The sequence below is a fragment of the Nannospalax galili genome, unplaced genomic scaffold, assembly GCF_000622305.1.
Source record: "Nannospalax galili isolate Female #2095 unplaced genomic scaffold, S.galili_v1.0 scaffold28, whole genome shotgun sequence".
Taxonomy (NCBI): Eukaryota; Metazoa; Chordata; class Mammalia; order Rodentia; family Spalacidae; genus Nannospalax; species Nannospalax galili.
Window position 1 is genome coordinate 978,231 of NW_008359594.1, and position 18,851 is coordinate 997,081.

The 18,851-nt window shown below is 48.9% G+C and overlaps 1 protein-coding gene and 1 pseudogene across 2 annotated transcripts in view; one reads left to right on the top strand and one right to left on the bottom strand.

Annotated features, from left to right (window-relative positions):
- The window catches only part of Rasgrf1 (Ras protein specific guanine nucleotide releasing factor 1), a 123,769-nt gene that overhangs the window by 50,197 nt on the left and 54,721 nt on the right, over positions 1–18,851 (top strand). For both annotated transcript variants that reach the window (XM_017795673.1, XM_017795674.1), the window contains exons 6-10: positions 6,903–6,982; positions 9,073–9,266; positions 9,723–9,832; positions 13,357–13,475; positions 15,171–15,331. In XM_017795673.1, coding sequence (XP_017651162.1) covers positions 6,903–6,982; positions 9,073–9,266; positions 9,723–9,832; positions 13,357–13,475; positions 15,171–15,331 — 664 coding nt within the window. The remainder of the gene's footprint in view (positions 1–6,902; positions 6,983–9,072; positions 9,267–9,722; positions 9,833–13,356; positions 13,476–15,170; positions 15,332–18,851) is intronic.
- On the bottom strand, positions 16,852–16,945 carry LOC115068522 (annotated as a pseudogene).

Genomic DNA, 18,851 nt, shown 5'->3' on the forward strand with positions numbered 1-18,851 from the left:
AAGAACATGGACTGCGTAGGGATAGACAGACTCAACAGCGAGGACATGCAGAAAAGAACACAGCCACAGCAGAGTGAGGCTTGGAGAATGGCTCAGTCAGTACAAGGATGTGAGAGCCAGCTCCAGAACCCACAAAGAAAACCTGAGCATGGCAGCATGCAGTTGTAATCTCAGCTCTGGGAAAACAGACCCGTGCAGATAGATTCCCCAGGGCTCACCAGACAGCCGACTTAGTCCACTTGTTGAGTTCCAGGCCAATGAGAGACCCTGTCTAAAAATAAGGTGGACAGTGTTCCTAAGGAACTGTTGTCCTCTGGCCTCCACATGGACACACACCTGCATATGCATGTGCATGAACACACACACACATGTGCATACACACACGCACACACACACACACATACACACAGAAACAGAGATGTACCAACATCATGAATAGAAAGATTCCAAAAATGTCCTTTCACCAAAAATATTCTCCAAATTTAATGTAATTCTACTTAAAGTGCAGCTAGCAAAGTGATTTTAAAGTTCAATTGAACAATGAAAACCACATTCCCTGTGTGCATTCTTTATATATATTAAAGGTGCTGAGGAAATGGCTAAATCACTTGCCACACAAGCATGAGGGCTATAGGTCAGAGCCTCAGGGCCTACATAAAAGCTGGGCAGGCATGGGCATGGTAGCTCGCCTGAAGAGATCCTGGGACAAGCTGACTAGCTAGACCAGCAGAACTGACAAGCCCCGGGTTCAGCAAGAAACCCTTCCACAATAAATACAGTGGAAAGCAGTTGAAGAAAACACCCAACATCAACCTCAGGTCTACACGCACGCACGCGCACACACACACACACACACACACATACACAAATATGTGTATATTGTAATATTTCATATAATAAAGGTTTATAATATAAAGTGCTGAAATACCTAATACCAGAATAGGCCCGTAGCTCTTCAGATCAGATAGAAAGGCCAGATACAGCTTTGAAGAATGTGTGAGAATTTAGGAAACCACTGGTGAATCTGAATTGAGCACTCGGCTTGCTAAACAAAAAGGAAGATTACGCTTGCACTCCTTCTCATCCTCTGCCAAAGCAAGTGCAGGTAACTATTTTCGTGTCAAATGAACCAGTAGAATCAAATACAGTGCATACAGATGCAGTGTAGGATCTGGGAGAGGCCTGGTGCCCAGGGCAGAGGCAGGCAGAAAACGGGATGCTTCTTGGGGCAAAATGGACCACCTTCACACCACCACCCTGATAAACCTGCAGCCAATAGTGGAGACCCACATCTGGGATCCACATGGCATATGCATGGAAAGAGCAGCAAATGATCATGACTAGGCAGTTCCCACACAAGAAATACAAATGGTGGCTATGAAGAAAACTACTAAAAATGGTGTGTGTGTGTGTGTGTGTGTGTGTGTGTGTGTGTGGTGTCTGTGTATGCATCTGTGGAGGTCAGAGGACAACTTCAGGTGTCTATCCTCACCTTCCACCTTGTTTGAAAGACGGTCTCTTTGTTGGCGGTGGCTGCATACATTAGGCTACCCAGGCATGTGAGCTTCTGGAGAATCTCCTGTCTCTGCATCCCAGCGCTCCACAAGGGGATTACAGACTCCTGCTACCATGTCCAGCGTTATGTGGGTTCTGGGAATCCACACTCAGGTTCAGACACCTATACAGCAAGCACTTTGCCTGCTAAGCCATCTCCTCAGCCTAACAGTGATATTTTTTAAAGCAAATAGTCAATATGAGATCATTGCCTTTCTTAACTGGTTAGGAAACAATAGTGATTTCTGATTAGTAAGATCACAGGTTACGTTCTTAGTGTTCATGCTCTTCGAAGGACACTCCATCCTCTTCGGGCCTGCTTCCTTTCACTGCACTGCAGATGAGGCTTTTCACAAATGTAGAGTTTGTGATAGCCCTGCATGGTGCAAACCCATCAGAGTCATTTCTCAACAGTATGGGCTCACTTTGTATCTCTGTCACATTTGGGTAATTCTTGCAGCATTTCAGACTTTATTGTGTTGTCCCGCTCTGTGATAGTGACCTCTGCCATGGTGATTTACCTGTTTGGGATAGATAGGATGGTGGACTTGATGGGACAAATGCCACATGTGTTCTGCTACTCAGCCAACCAGCCAATGCCCTGTTTCTTTCACTTTCCTCTGGCTTCCCTATCCCCTGAAACACAATAATACTGAAATTGGAACCGTGACTGCAGTGGCCCCTGAGTGTGTAAGCAAAACACAGTGGTATGATCTCGTTTTGAATCAAAAGCAAAAATGACAGTCAATGAGGAAGGCATGCTGAACCCCAAATGGCCTGAGAACCAAGTCTCTTACACCAGTTAGTCAACTAGAAGGAAGTTAAAAGTCCTACCCCAGATCTGGAGAGATGGCTCAGCAGTTAAGAGAACTTGTTGCTTACCCAGCACTGGTATTGGGCAGCTTAGAACATCCTGTAACTCCAGCTCCAGGGGATCCTACACCTCTGGCTTCCACAAGCACCTGCACTCACATACCCACACACACACACACATACCCACACACACACACACATACCCACACACACACACACACACATAGATACACACATACACATAATTTAAAGTAATGAAAATAAACCTTGGGACTGGAGAAATGGCTCAGTAGTTAAGAGCACTGGCTGCTCTTACAGAGTTCAGTAAGAACTGAACCCAGGTTCAGTTCCCAGTACCTACATGGCAGCTCACAACCATCCATAACTTCAGTTCCAGGGGATCCAATGCCCTCTTCTGGCCTCTGTGGGCACTGCACACATGGGTGCACTTAGCTATATAAGCATAACACTCATGCACATAAAATAAAAATAAGCAAAAAATAAATCTTAACTTGATTCTTGAAGTTGAAGCCATGCCCATTTATAATTCTGAATTCCAAGGGCCCTGGAGAATCACTGAATCCTCCTGGCCTGGGTTCTGTAAATGGAGCCACAAACCCTGATTGACTGCACACCTGTGTACAGCCTCGAAGTCCACTGTTGAGACCTATCCACTTAGGAAAAGGCAGATTGTGTTCAAAACAGTGCCACTGACTGACAGTGTACTTGGTCGTCTTAGAGCTCTGATGGGGATGTACAGTGAGGTGAATGCTGTTTTCTGCCAACTAACATAACATCTACTCTGCAGCACGAGCATCAGTCTTTCAAATCTGCTTTCAAACCTGATTGTCTAAGTATATTTTTGTAAGGCTGTCACAGGCAGTGACTTCTCTGATGGATCTGGGAAAAGTTCATTCAAGAATTTCTGGAAAGTACACACCATTGTAGATGCCAGAAAGAACACTCATGCTTCATAGGAAAGATCAAGATATCCAACATCCACAGGCATTTGGAAGAAGATGGTTCCAACTCTTCTAGGTGACTTTAAAACATCCAAGACATCCGAGGACAGGTCACCACAGGTGTAATGGAAATAGCCAAGGATTAGAGGCAGAGCCTGAAGAAGAGGAAGAGTTGCAACTCAGAATAAAGCTGACTGATTGCTTCTTATAGATGAGCAAAGGTAGTGTCTTTGCATGACTCCTTCTCCTGGGGAAGACACCATAAATACTGAAAAGGACACAGGATTTAGAATGTTACAGAAATTTGGCTGATAATAGCAGCAATGGGCTTTAGTTTTGATAGAAGTTCTGTGGATAAAATGCTATGAAACTGAGAACACCTTTCCTGAAAGGAAGTGTCAGTGGATCTGGGAAATTTCATTGTCTTATTTTAAGAAATCACCAGAGCCACCCCAACTTCAGTAGCTACCCTAACAGTCAGCAGCTGTCAGTGTTGAGGCAAGACCTTCCATCAGCAAAAGACTGGTTCACTGAAGGCTCAGGTGACCATTAGCATCTTTTAGAAAGGAAATGTTTCTCAATTAGGATATGTGCATATTTAATACATCATACTCAGGCTAGGGAGATGGCTCAGTGAGTAAGAATGCTTGCTGCACAAGCATAAAGAGAGTTCAAATTCCAGCACCTATGAGAACTTGTTGACAGGCATGGCTGCACATACCTATAACCCCTGCACTGTTGGGGGCAGAGACAGGAGTATTGCTGGGGCTAGCCGGTCACCAGCCCAGCTCTAGGTTTAGTGAAAGACCCTGTCTGAAAAAAACAAGCAGAGTGTGATAGAGCAGGGTACTTGATAACCTCCCCTGGCCTCTGCACATGTGCCCATGAGCTCATGCCATGCACACACAGGTGTGCTTATACACACACACACACACACACACACACACACAAAGGCCCCCTCACCAACAGGGTCTCAAGAACTTCTCAAGCTCCTGAGAAAAGGGAACCTAGCTGATAAGCACCTTGATCTTTGAAGTCGAGAGAAGCAGACTTTTCTCCACTGTTTGGCCAACACAGCAGGCTTCCCCTTTGATCTTTAAAGAGAATAGGTTTTAACAATCCCACTCTCCCACTCCACCCCCCCACCCCCACCTAACTTTAAAAAAAAAAATACATCTTCCTGCCTTCTGCAGGAAGCAGAAGCCTCCCCCTTAAAAAGACTGCAGCTCAGGCCAGGCGTGGTCTTTAATCCCAGCACTCGGGAGGCAGAGGCAGACGGATCTCTGTGAGTTCAAGGCCAGCCTGGTCTACATAGTGAGTTCCAGGCCAGCTGGGGCTACAGGGAGACCCTGTCTCAAAAAGACCAAAAAAAACCTAAAAAAAAAAAAAAGACCCCACCTCACAACCCGGGCAGACGTTTTCCCTGCCCAGAAGGGAATCTGTCCCATGTGTTCCTTTGCTAATGAACTCTGCTTTCTCCTGATCAACACTATTTGTCATACGGCTACTTTTTATCTATCAAATAGTGCAAATAGAAGTTTTAATATGCCAGAGTGGAGAAATTCCTGTGACTCAATTGTAATAATTAGCCTGTTTGCTTTGTTTCGTGGTCTGGACCTGACCCTGCAATGACTCCAAGGCTTTTTAACAGTTCTCCCATATCATGTTCCCTCTTTCTGGCTGTGCACTCTTGTGCAGTATTGGGATTTAAGGGGGCTCCTCTCCTCCCTGACACATGTTCTGATGTCTAGAGGAACTCCCTGAGTATTCTCCCCGAGTGTGCCTTCAGCATCACTCAACACTGTCTGACAGGATCTAGATACGTGGTTCTCTTAAGAACCTTTGAAAGTCTCCCAGCCCCCAGACTGCCCCAGTGCAGACTGGATGCCTTTCTTCTGGGCACTCTCACACACTCCCGAGTCGGTATCTTGGTTGTTGAAAGGTTTTCCCATTTTGAAACCAAGGGAAGTTCTCAAAATTGGTACTTGTGTATCCATTCAGCAAACCCATTCAAGGGCCAAGCAGACACCAGATGGAAAGCAGCCTTGCCTTCATTGTTAGTGAGATGCTGTGCCTGGAGGGAGGCTTTAGAGGGTGGTAGACAAGTCATATAACAAGATCCTCACTCCGAGAGGAAAACTTAAGAACTGTTCTCTCCTTAGCTTCTCAGGTTTTTGCTGGCTTCACCTTTTCAAGTTTCCTTTCCTTCTGTACACTCTGTGGAGTACCCTGGAGCTGCCAGCTTAGCCATTGAACATGGAGGTGTCATTCTCTCTCTCTCTCTCTCTCTCTCTCTCTCTCATCTTTCTCTTTTCCTCTTCCTCTCATTCTCTCCCTCCCAGCCCCACTTCTTCCTACCCTCCCTGACTCTCTGCCCTGCAGAGGACCTTTCAGACCCTCTCAGGTCCTCTGTCCCTGGGCCCTGCCCGCTGCTCCCTCTGCCCATTGTGCTGCTCAGATTGTGTGGACACCAAGACCCCTCTCAGAACACAAATTTCTGGGAGGGAGGCCAAGCAGAGGGCAGAGCCTAGAGAATGGGTCAAAGAAAAGTGAGAACAGTCCAGAAAAGGAAAGACAGGCCCAGGGCTACCTTTGAGTCTGGGTGGCGGGGTGGGGGCTCTCCCTCTCAGAGCCTCAGCTTCCTTATCCATAGATGGGGTATGTTCCAAGGTCTCCTACATGTTGGCAAAGTCCTCAGGTCTGCCAGTGGAGGGAACTGAGCAGGCAGCTGTGAGCAGAGAGGAGCAAAGAGAATAAGCGGAAGGACAGTGCCCTCAGGTGGCCGTTGCCACCGGTCACTCAGGTTCCCTTTGGCTATAGCTTGCCCTGGGATGGAGGCCTCAGGCTATGCTCTGGGGCCAGCCACTTGGGGCGGAGTAGGCAGCAAAGGAGGGAAGGAAGGGCCAAAGCCAAGGTGACCCCCAGGGAGTACTCAGGGAACATTTCCAGCCATGGCTAGGCTACCAAGACCGTGTTCCCAGGGTGTGCTGCACAGTGACAAAATCAGGCCTCAGCAAGCCCAGAACTCTGGGTCTTTTAGCCTCTTGACTTAGATCCCCAAGGAAGGCATTCCAGGGATAGGGTGGGAGTTGGGGGGATCTGGTTTCCGCTAAGTGTCTATTGTGTATTCGGTACCCAGGAAACCTTGTATGGTGGGGGTTCTTTATTTTAGCTTCCTACCTCACACAGAAGGAAGGGCCTAGGCTTCAGAGACATTAGGTACCTTGCTCACAGACACACAGCTAGAAAAGAGCCCAAGTCAGTTCTGGGCTCTTTCCAAGCCCTGTGCGTCCCAATCCCTGTGTCTTCCCACCAACAGCAGCTGTTACTATGCTCCCCAGGTCCCTCCACAATCTCAGGGGGCCCAACAAGTCAGGGCTTCATGTGCACAGCTGGCCACTGCACAGAGGAGTATGTATGGGTTGATGCTCTGTTTCTCCATCCTGGGGTAACTATCGCTGAAGTCTGTTCATACTGAGGCCCTGAATTTCATTTGGCACAGTTGGGCTCAGCAGAGTCCTCCCTGCAGGGCAGAAAGGCCCTGGCTAGAGCTCACCGAGCTTTCTCTTTCAGTGAGACCATCATGTTCCTGCATCAGATCTTCTACCAAGGCCTGAAGGCCCGCATATCTAGCTGGCCCACACTGGTCCTGGGTGAGTAGCCAGCCCCCTAGGTTCCCCCACGGAATCCTTCCCAGGCACTGCCCTCAGGCAGGGGACAGCTCTGTCCTTCCGGATCCTCAGACTAAGGCACCCTTGAAACCCCAGAATACCTGGGAAAAGAGAAAGACCAATCTGTAATCATGATCCTAGGAGGAAATGATATCTTTCTAGTTACATGTTCACTTCCCCTTTCAAAAAAAAAAAAAAACCCACACATTTATGGCTACCTGAGAACATCTGAAACTTGGAAAAAACACTTAAAATGTCACTTGTCCCTCTGCTCCGCAAAGATAACCACCCCAGGGGCTGGAGAGATGCTCAGTGTTTAAACGCACTGACTGCTCTAGTAAAGGACCTAAGTTCCCAGCTCCCACTGGCAGCTAACACCAGTCCTTAACTCTAGTTTCAGGGGAACCTGGTGCCCTCTTCTGGCCTTCATGGGCATTGCATGACATGGGTGCACTTACTTGTAAGCAAAACACTCATACACGTAAAATAAAAATAAGTAAGATAACCACCCCCAAATACTGCCATTTCCTCTCCATGTTTCCCTATGCGGAGACCCTGAGAGTTTTCTTTTCCCAGTTTTACATAACTGAAAACATAGTTAATTAGAGGGTTTAAATCTTGCTCCGTATTGTTTTGGTTTTATATTACACACTAGCAGAGCATTTCATTCTGCTTCACATTAGATTATTACACTGCATTATTACATTTCTTAGCTTAACATTCTAGATATGGCATTTTCTCATGCCAAGTTTTTGATGACTGTATAATGCTCCAGTGCCCCTGAATGTGACCATGATCCAAGCAACCAGCTGTTATCATTGGCTCTGAGAGCTGTTCCAAATTATTGTCGTCAGAAATAATTACCCCTGCAGACTCAGTTGTTTCCATATTAAGGGTCATTTTTGGGATAGGATTCCAAAAGTAGAATTATAAAACAAAGGCATAAGCACGTCAAAGGCTGCAGCTTCCTTGTCCCCCTGACCTCCAGAAGGCTGTGCTGCCAAACTCAATGCAACTCTCCAGGCTCCTCCGCTCTTTGTGTTTCTCATGGCAAAGACTCTGCTCTGTGAGCTGGGAAGATTGCTCATTCAGTGACCTGCTTGCCTTGTAAGCATGAGGACCTGAGTTCGGTCCCCAGAAACCATGAAAAAAGCTGGGCTCAGTAGTATACACTTGTAATTCCAGCCCTTTCTGGGGAGGCAGAGACAGGTGCATCCCTGGGCCTTGCTGACCAGCAAGCCTACCCCAACAGGTGAGCTCTAGGTACCAGTGAGAAACCCTGTCTTTAAAAAACAAGGTGGGGTCAGACGTGATAGTGCATTCCTTTAATCCCAGCACATAGGAGGCAGAGGCTAGCAGATCTCTGTTGAGATCAAGGGAAGCCTCATACGTAGCAAGTTCTAGATCAGCTGGAGCTACAGGGAAACTGTCTCAAAAGTAAAAAAAAAAAAATGGTGAATGGCTCTGGGGAAACAACACCCACGATTGAGCCCTAGCCTCCACATGCATACTCACATAGGTATAACCATACATACACATACACCTCCACATGCAGGTGTACCCACACATATGAACACCCATGCTCATACACACATACAAAAGACAAGAGACCCTGCTTCGTGCAGAGACTCTTTGAGTTGAAGCAGGGGATGGATCTTCATGGACCCAGCATGGAATGGGTGTGACCTACACAAGGCCACTTTGGCTGAGGATGGTTCCTGGAGTGGGACCCAGCCAGGAGCCACAGCCACCAGCCCTCCTGCTGCTGAGGTAATGGCACACAGGCCCCGTGGAAATACGGGACTCTCCACCATCTCTCTGTACTCCTCCAGTCACAGGTGCCAGGAGACACCCCACAACACTAAACATCTGTGACTCAAAACAGGGCCTCTACTGAACCTACCTCTAGTTCTGGGTAGAGTCAGAATACCAGAGTATCCCCCAAGGAGAGATCTCTCTGGAGTTGGGTTATAAACCTGGTCCTGGCCTCTCTGAGTGGACTGGTGAGCTAAAGACCTGGGGCCATATAGCCCCAGAGTGCCCTTGGCCCACTGACACCACCCCCTCTGCAGCTGACCTGTTTGACATCCTGCTGCCCATGCTCAACATCTACCAGGAGTTTGTCCGCAACCACCAGTACAGCCTCCAGATCCTGGCGCACTGCAAGCAGAACCGTGACTTCGACAAGCTGCTCAAGCACTATGAAGCCAAGCCCGACTGTGAGGAGCGCACACTAGAGACCTTCCTTACCTACCCCATGTTCCAGGTGCCTACAGCAGCCATCCAGGGAGCAGGCAGGGCACTGAGGGTTCAATCGGGCAGGACACTGAGGGTACAGCCAGGAGGACACAGACCTTAGTGCATGCCCCAATCACCCTGGCAGGTTGGAGGCAAGCTGATGACTCATGCACCTGTCCACTCCAGCAGTGGGAAAGACAAGGGGGTGGTTCCTGAAGACAGTCACACAGGGGTCCTCTCCTTCCTGGCTTCCCAAGCAGATCAGAAGGGCAGCCTGCTTCCCACCTCAGTCCACATGGTTCAAAGGACCATTTTTGCCTCAGTCTTGCTTTCTGTCCTTCTCCCTTGTTCCCCTGCATCTCTTGTCTGTCATCCCCATCTCTTCCTCCTTGCCCTGTCCCTCCTCAACTCCCGTTCTTGTCTGTCTTTCCACCTGTCCTTCATCTCTCTGGCTCTGACGTTCCCTGTTCCCTGCTGCCCACAGATCCCCAGGTACATCCTCACCCTCCATGAGCTGCTGGCCCACACTCCCCACGAACATGTAGAACGTAACAGCCTGGACTACGCCAAATCCAAACTTGAGGAGCTGTCCAGGTGAGTGCCAGATCTCACTGCAGACAGTGGGCAAGGCTGGTGCTAAGAGTCCCCAGGGATGGGGGTCCAGGTGACTGGCTCCCATGTGTCCAGGCTCCCATCAGAAGGAGGTAAGAGAAGGTAGATAAGCTGTGGTTCATCCAACTTCAGAGACCCCAGCCCTCTAGTCTAGGCTCCTCAGCTGGCCCTCTTGTCCTTTGCAGTCCAGAGGCGGGGGCAGGGGTCTTCCTATGCAAGGGTAGAGAAAGGAGGGGGAACCCTACCATATTTCATGAGGGTGGTGCTGGGAGGTGGAAGTGGTTCAGGTGGTGAAGGGAGCTCAGAGGTGGAGCCAGTGGGTTTTCCCTAATGGATTGAATGGGGGAATGAGAAAAAGACTGGCAATTCCAGAGCTGTAAGATCTTAACTCACATTGGGTAAAGAGGGGAGGCCAGGAGCTTTCCTAGGGAGCACATGGAACTCCAGATGACGTTAAATGTTCAAGTGGAAGAGACCAATGAGTAGGGTGCTGGAGTCTGGAATTGTGGGCAGTTGTCAGTTCAAAGACAGGGTTTAAAGCCACAGCTCTATGAGATTGCCACAGTAGTTCAGCAGGAAAACACTAGAGCCCAAGATTGACCCTGGGGTGGGGTGGGGGTGTCCCCCTTGGGTGGAGAGCCTTGTGGTCAGAGACAGGGCAGCAGCATGTGGGGGCCCTCAGTGACCTGCTTCTTTCAGCCAGGCAGGTCTAAGCTAGTTTAGAGAGGCAGGGGGGAGGAAGGAGACAAACCTAGCCAGAACCTCTGAGACCCAGCAGAATTACAGAGCCATGAGAGAGGACCAGAAAAAGCAAAAGTGGTATCAGTGTGACTGCAGAGAGGCAGAACCGTCGACATGAAGGAAGAAATCTCTGTCTGTCATACCCACAAGACAAATGCCACATGCTCCTCCCTCCACAGGGAGGAAGCCTAGGACGTCCCCAAGGTCCTTTGTCATTGGAGGGATGCAGAAAGGCCAAGATATTTGACCAAAGACCATGATTTCTTTTTCCCCCAGGATCCTGGGTATGCATCCTGCTCTTTCTTCCTTCCACCCAACACCTGTATCTTCCCCTTGAACCTAGCCCTAATGGCACCTTAGAGTATTTTCTCACTTCAGTGACAACAGGCCTTTTATCCCTCCATGGAGCAGCTGAGAAAAATGCCTTGGCTGGGGACAGACACCAGAGAGCCAGTCCAGGCAGAGCTGGTCTCAGAACCATGCCTCCTTTCCCATCCCCATCCCAGCTATGCCCTAACCAGGCCTTGTTCTCCAATCCTCCAACTGTGCTCAGAACCACACCTCCTCCAACACACCCAGGTGTACTTGGGGGGCCTCACCTCCCTCTAGGGACCGGGCCTTTGCCCTCCTTTTTTATCCCGAATTCCTGTTATCTTATGTCACTGATAACTCAAATCATCGCTCCCAGGACCCCCAGGAAGTGAGTACATGGATCCCCAATACCAGCCCAAGCCTGAGATAGAACTTATCCTGACCGGCTGTACTTTGCCTTTGTCAAGTCTGCCTGCCACTTTAAAGTCGTGCCTTCTGGAATCCAACCTTCCCCAGCAGAACCTCACCCTCACCAGATGTTCTGAGGTTACTAGAGAAGAGAGCCTGTCTACATGCCCAGTGAGTTTAAGCTAAAACGTGAGTCCTAAACCAGAAGAGTTGGGTTTGAACTGCTGAGTTCCACCTTCACCCCAGCATTCCACACATGAAAAGTTAAGGATCAAAGAGTGTGTGGCTCAGCATTGCACTAATTCAACTCATCTTATAGCCATCCCAAGCAGAGTCCCCTCTGCTAAGGTTTAAACCAGAGAATGTCTGTAAGAGAATTTTATAAGGCACACATGGTCACCAGTCCAGTTGGTCACATTAACTGTAAAATTTCAGAAATCAGCAGAAAAACAAAAGATGTTGTGTTCTTCTTGAAGTAGGTGGGGTACTTTTCCAGGGTGCCCCCATTCCCAAAAATACTCACTGTTTTCCTAAAAACCCAGGAAATCCATCATGGCAGAACCCTGGCAACTAATAGCCTTTTCCTGGCTCTTATTTTTTACAAAGTAGTTGAATGGCGCCATCTCACGGACAGGAAAGGTGTTGCATCAGTAAGAACTGGGATGGTTATTCAGAGCTAGATGGCAGATGTTTGACGGCTTAAGGCCATTCTTTCCCTGAGCTTGATGACTTTCCAGGAGCTCCAAAACCACAAGTCATTCCAGACCTATGCAACATGAAAGGTGCAATCATATAAAGATGTGGGGGGGCCGACCAGATAGCTCAATGGGTAAAGGTGCTGGCTACCAACCTAATAACCTGGGTTTGATCCCCAGGACCCACATAAATAGAAGGAAAGAACTGACACTGAGAAATTGTCTTCTGACCTCCACGTGCACAAAGGAGAGAGGGGAGGGGGAGGGGGAGGGGGGAGGTGAAAGGAGGCTTGAAGGAAGGAAGGGAGAGAGGGAGGGGGAGAGGGAGACGGGGGAGGGAGAGGGGAAGAGAGAAGGAGAGGGGGAGAGAGGAAAAGAAAGAAAAGATTGATTTGGGAGAAAGAGCTGGGGGCATAGCTCAATAGTAGAGCACTTGACTGGCATGCTTAAGACCCTGAGGTCAATCCCCAGGAAGTTGTGTTGTGGGAGGAGTCTGAGGAAATGAGTTCAGGGGTAATTATGATCTTGTTCTATGGATGGGAACAGGGGTAGTGAGATTATGGGTGAAATAATAAACATGGATGTCTCTAGCTCCCACCTCCTTCTGGGCTAGACCTACCTAAGCCACATGCTTTAGACCTTGAAATAGGACGAGCCTACTTCCTAGTTGCTAATTTCCATTTCTGTTTTTCTAAAATAAGCACCTAGGGGCTGGAGAGATGGCTCAGTGGTTAAGAGCACTGGCTGCTATTGCAGAGGACCTGTTTTTGATTCCCAGCACCCACATGGAGACTAATAATCATCTATAACTCCAGTTCCAGGGGACTCTGATGCCCTTTTCTGACCTCTGCAGGCACTGCACATGGGTGCACTTACATGAAGGCTATACACTCATACACATAAAATAATAAAATATTTTTAAAAGTGGGAGCTGGTGAGATGGCTTAGCAGTTAAGAGCACTGGCTGCTCTTGCAGAGGACCTGGGTTCAATTCCCAGCACCCACATGGCAGTTAACAACTGTCGGTAACTTCAGTTCCAGGGAATCTGACACCCTTTTCTGACTTCCATGGGCATTGCATGACATGGGTGCACTTACACACATACAGGCAATACACTTATATTTTTTTTTAAAAAAGCCTCTGGCTCCTTGGGTTGTAAGAAGGATAAAACCAGACAATGCCTATGAAGTGCCCAGCACACACAGGTGCTTAATAGATGCCCATTCCCTTTCCCTCATAACCACAGGAATCCTGAGGATCCCCATGCCAGCCCTTCTGAAGTCTGGCCAAAGAGCCAGCATCCCTGGAAGTAAGGCAGGCATGGTGTCTCTTGCTTCCTGTTCCCCCAGGATTATGCATGATGAAGTCAGCGAGACAGAGAATATCCGAAAAAACCTGGCCATTGAGCGCATGATCATTGAGGGCTGTGAGATCCTCCTGGACACCAGCCAGACCTTCGTGAGACAAGGTAGGACATCTGCCCTACACCCCATGGGGGGGGTCCTTGGAAGGGAGGACAGTACTCAGGGACACCACCAGTGGGTTGGGCTGCCACTGAGATTGTGGAGTGTTCTGGGCTGCTGGTGAGGTACAACGGCTCTATGTGGAAGCAGGAGCTACACACACGCACAGATAGTGTTTCATGGTTCCCTCCCTCCGGGTGTAAATATGATTCTATCCCGATGGCCTTAGGTGTTCTGTGTTAAACGGCATGTCCTTTAGGGGGAAAAGTAAGAGGCAGAGGGGAGGACAGACAGTGACAGGCCCTGGGAATGACTGGTGTTTCCCAGAGGTGTAGGGGAAGGCTGTGCCCACGGGGTTCTCATGGTAACAAGTTTTCTCACCTCCAGCCCCAGTTTACATTAGTAGTGGTCTGAGAGGCATGGCCTGCTGAGCTCCTGGCAGCTCAGGGTTCTAACACCCAGCTTAGGACATCAAAGCTACACTGTAATGAAAGTCACCTCATCCAGCTTCCATGTTCTGTAGGACACTTGGCCTCTTCGTGTCTGCCCCTGAACAGACTTCCAGCATCCTAACTACCCAACTCTATTCTCTAACTAGTAATGACCTTGCAGAGTGCACCCCCTGGGCCATTACAGCTGACACTGGTCTTTGCCACCCTTGGGGAGGGCTTGGTATCCATGGCATTTCATGCCCAGTGCCTGCATGTGGCCCCTAGGCTCTTTCCCAGGCCTGTCTGTGACACAGTAAGCCCAGAGCCAACCCTCCCTATCTCCTGGTCCTCCTGAGCTACACAAGGCATGTCCTATGCTAGAAGCATTCACATGTAGCCTCTTGGGCCTCTTTGAAGAAAGCCCCATACAGGTTTAGCTTGGAAGTGGCCCCTCCTGGGGTGAGCACTGTTCTCACAGACCAGGGATCTGCCTTATCGCCCCATTAAAAGTGTTTCATCCTCTGTGCTGGGGCAGGGCCTATCAGCCCTTGTCTCTTGTCTGCCACACAGCCAACAGATGACCCAATGGGTCAATACAGATGACCCATTCCCTGTGTGCACCAGGCTTCCATAGGGCTCCAGGGTCCCCAAAGAACGGAGCTAGCCCCACCCTGCAGAAGCCCACTGTGATAGAGGGTAGAAAGGCAGAAAGAACAAATGCAGGGGCATGTCACAGATAGACATCCCTGCTGCAGCAAGCCCAGAGCAGGCAGGGGAGTCCAGAAGGACTTTCCAAAGAGGTAAGTTATTCTGGCCTCTGATGACATTTGCTGCAGAGGAGGGAGACAGTGATGAGAAGAGAGATGCTGGAAGGTGAGCTCAAGCCACACCATGCTGGGCTCTGCAGCTAAGTGCTGTTATTGATTGGTGATGTCTGCCAAAGCCACAGGTGTGCAATATGTCTTTCTAATACCTCGGGGCCTGCCTCATTTGTTCAGCTTCTACACTCCCTGACCTCAGTCCAGCTCTTCATTCCCTTAAGGGCCCCTTTGCTTGAGAGGCCCTGGTTCTGGCTGGGAGGTTGTGGGGTCCTGTATAGAGCTCCGATTATCCCCATCACCTGGCTCTGAAGTGGGGCTGGAAGGAGTGACAGGGCATTTGAACTGCCTCGTTCCACTGCCACCGTCACCTCAGCCTTCAAACCCGGGGAAGAGGGCGGCATCATCGGTGTTATCTTGCAGCTGTGCTCAGGGCCTCCTCCACCTGCAGGTTCCCTCATCCAGGTGCCTATGTCAGAAAAGGGCAAGATCACCAGGGGACGCCTGGGGTCTCTATCCCTGAAGAAAGAGGGTGAGCGACAGTGCTTCCTGTTCTCCAAGCACCTCATCATCTGCACCAGAGGTTCTGGAGGGAAGCTGCACCTGACCAAGGTAAGGGTGGCAGGAGAGGGGCTGCAGGGCCTGGGGCTCCAGCATAGCAGGCACCCTCACCACCTGAAGGCTGATGGTGTGGTAGGGCGTCAGAGTGCGCTCTCGTACACACACACACACACACACACACCCTTGCTTTAGCTGAGGGTAGGAGTGAGCAGACCATCCCCTGATCTTCCATTTAAGAAATCATGGGAACTGGGAAGGTGGTGTCAGGCCAGAGACTCCTACAGCTGACCATACCTGAGCTGAGCTGGGGATCCTGACCAACCCTACAAGGCCAGGTATGAGTGTGTGACTGTGAGGATGTGTGGATACGTGGGTCTGTATGTATGTGTGGGTGCGGGCAGAGTGAAAGATCACTCCTAGTCAAGATCACCCAGAGTCTTTCTCTCATCTCCAGCCAAAGGTTTCTCAGACAGACCTTCCAGCATCTCTCCAGATACCCACTCCTCTACCACAGGAAGCGGTCCCTGAGCCAGGTGACCCTGGGTCACTCAGGTCTGCTGTCTTGTGGCACAAGCTCAATGAACTGGCCCGTCCCAGCAGGTATAGGGGAAGATATTTGACAGACTCCTTCCCAAGACCCCCAGGCCTTTGCTCCTGTAGTGTCCTCGGCTGTACAGCCTTCTCTATCCCTACCATGTGTCCTACAAGACCTGCTCAAATGCCAACTCTGCTGTAGAGCCAGAATCTACTGCACTGAACTCGGCATCTGGCCTCAACTCTGTCACACATGTGACACTGAAAATGTCCTTATCCTGTGTGCATGTCATTGGTCAGAAAGAGACAACTGTCCCCACAGAGGAGGGGCATGAGGGAGTTAGCAGTGAGCCCACAGTGACTGAATTTACTCTGCTGATTACAAACCCTTTTCTTTCTACACTGCCCTCTCTCCTGACATCATGTCCACCCCATGGAAACAGATGGAATTTCAAATCTGAACATGCTGCGGCCTGGAAAGGGCCGGAAGGTGCCCTTAATTAAGTCAGAGCATCAGGGAAACCGTTCTTTGGGGACTTGGTTCATAGCCTCCTGTTGAGCTATTAGATCAAGCACTGGCTTCAGGGAATACACTGCTTATGTTAACATGTCAACAAATTAGCTGGTTGGATGCACAAGTTTACAAATATTGAATATTCCAGTTCAACCAAAATGGATATCAAGAAAGGCTTTCAGCTGGGTGTGGTGGCACACGCCTTTGATCTCAGCGCTTGGGGAGGCAGAGGCAGGTAGATCTCTGTGGGATGCAGACCACCCTGGTCTACATAATTAGTTCCAGACCAGGTAGAGATACAGAAAGACCCTGTCTCAAAGAAGGTGGGAAGGGGGTGGCTTTCGTTAGTTGTTAGCTCTGAGTACTATCTAAATGTTTCTGTCCAGGTCAGGAGGTCATGTCCCCTGGTCCTCTGCAGTGGGGTCAGCAAGGGCAGGCTGCCCTGGAGATGTTAAGGCAGCTTCTTGCTCCCAGAGTCTGAAAGTCCATGTTTCTATGCTGATTAGTTTAGTTTAGTTTAGTTTTAAATACAGAATGCTTCGTGGATTTGCATGTCATCCTTACTAATCTTCTCTCTATCTCTCCAGTTTTAGCATACGCGCTGATGAAGTGAACGCTAGTTTTTCTTTATCCTTTGCTTTCCTTATTGAATTTTAAAAGGTTAGCCTACTAGGAAAGTACACACAGAGCACTGCCCAAATTCCAGCACTGTTTTGTGCCAGGAAGACCTCAGACAAGTCTTGTGACCTCACTAAGCCTCAGTTTTCTTAGCTGCATAATGGTTATGAAATACTTCCCAGTAATGCTGTAAGGACTGATTGAGGGAGTCCCAGTGCCTGAACACTATCCGCTCAATAGATAACTGTCACTGTCAGTCATATAAGCTTGGAATATTACTGATAGCAAGCCCTTGCATGACAATCACCATGGCTACACACTATACCAAACGTTTCCTTTAATATTTTTATTAGTTTTAGGTGTAATGAGTGTCTTGCCTGCATGTAAGTGCACCCAATGCCTGAGGAGGCCAGAAGAGGGTATTGAATTTCCTGGAACTGGAGTTTTGGATGATTATAAACCATCATGTGGATACTGGGAACTGAACCTGGGCCCTCTGCAAGAGCAGTCAATGCTCTTAACTGCTGAGCCATCACTCCAGCCTATCTCAAATGTTTTATAGACATTGAATTCCTAGAGCTGCCCTCTGAGGCAGACACTATCATGTTCCTATTTTATAGATAAAGGAAGTGAAATATGTGCACACGTGGCAGAACTGGAACTGAAACAAGTCCATTCTGAAGGGGATGGGCGCAGATCTGCAAAACGTAAAGCTGCTATGAGAACTGGTTAGACATCAAGTAGGAAAATATCAGCTGGGGGTGCAGCTCGGTGGTACAGAACTTGCCTAGCATGTGGAAGGCCCTGGGTTCCAGCATCAGCACTACAAAAATAAATAAGTAAATAAATAAATAAATAAGATAATGTCCGAGCTAGATGGGGCTTCCAGGATTGTCAAACCCAGTGAAATCACAAGGCGAGGTTACAGTTTAAAAAACCCTGGGAACTTCCCAAGACCACTAAAGAACGAAACAAGGAGCAGACCCCAGGGTCTGGGAATCCCCCAAGGTGTTCCCTCCTCACAAGTGACAGCCTACATAGACATGGGACCATGGTAATCCAGACAAATGATTAAAACTAAATTGCGGGGGCTGTAGAGATGGCTCAGAGGTTAAGAGCACTAGCTGCTCTTGCAAAGGACCCCCAGTTCAGTTTCTAGCACCCACATGGTAAGGTAACAACTGTCTATAACTCCAATTCCAGGGGATCTGATGCCTTCTTCGGTACGCATGTGGTACACTTACATACTTACAGGCAAAACACACAAAATCAATCATTTTTTTAAAAATGAAGTATTTAACATTGACAAAGTAAAATAAAACTAAATTGCGGGGGCCAGAGAGACGGCTCAGAGGTTAAGAGCATGTACTGCTCTTCTGTAGGACCCAAGTTCAGGTCCCAGCACCCACATCAGGTGGCTCACAGCTGCCTGTAACTCCAGCTACAGGGGATCTGATACTCTGGCCTCTTTGGGCACTTGCACTCACCACTCACATGGCCACAAACAGATACACATACACATAATTTAAAATAATTTTAGTGGAAGCCTGCCCTGTATTTTCAGATATAGATTAGTCCCATGCCTGGATCTGTATTAACATCAGTTATGATATTGCTTATCTGTTGCCATGTAACAAATTACAGCAAAGGGAGTTGCTTAAGACAAACATTACCTCACAGCTGCTGTGGGTTCAGAAGTCAGGGGTGGCTTTGGAATGCTCTTGGCTCAGGGCCTCAGTTTATAGTCACAGTGTCTGCCAGGTCATAGTGTTCTGAAAGCTTGCTCAGCTCGGGGATCCTTTTCTATGATGGCTGGAGACCTCAGCTCCCCATTCATTCACCTCTTCCTGCAACGTAGCACTGACTTCCCCCGGGCGGGGGGCGGTGGGGGGCAGGGGGGTCGGG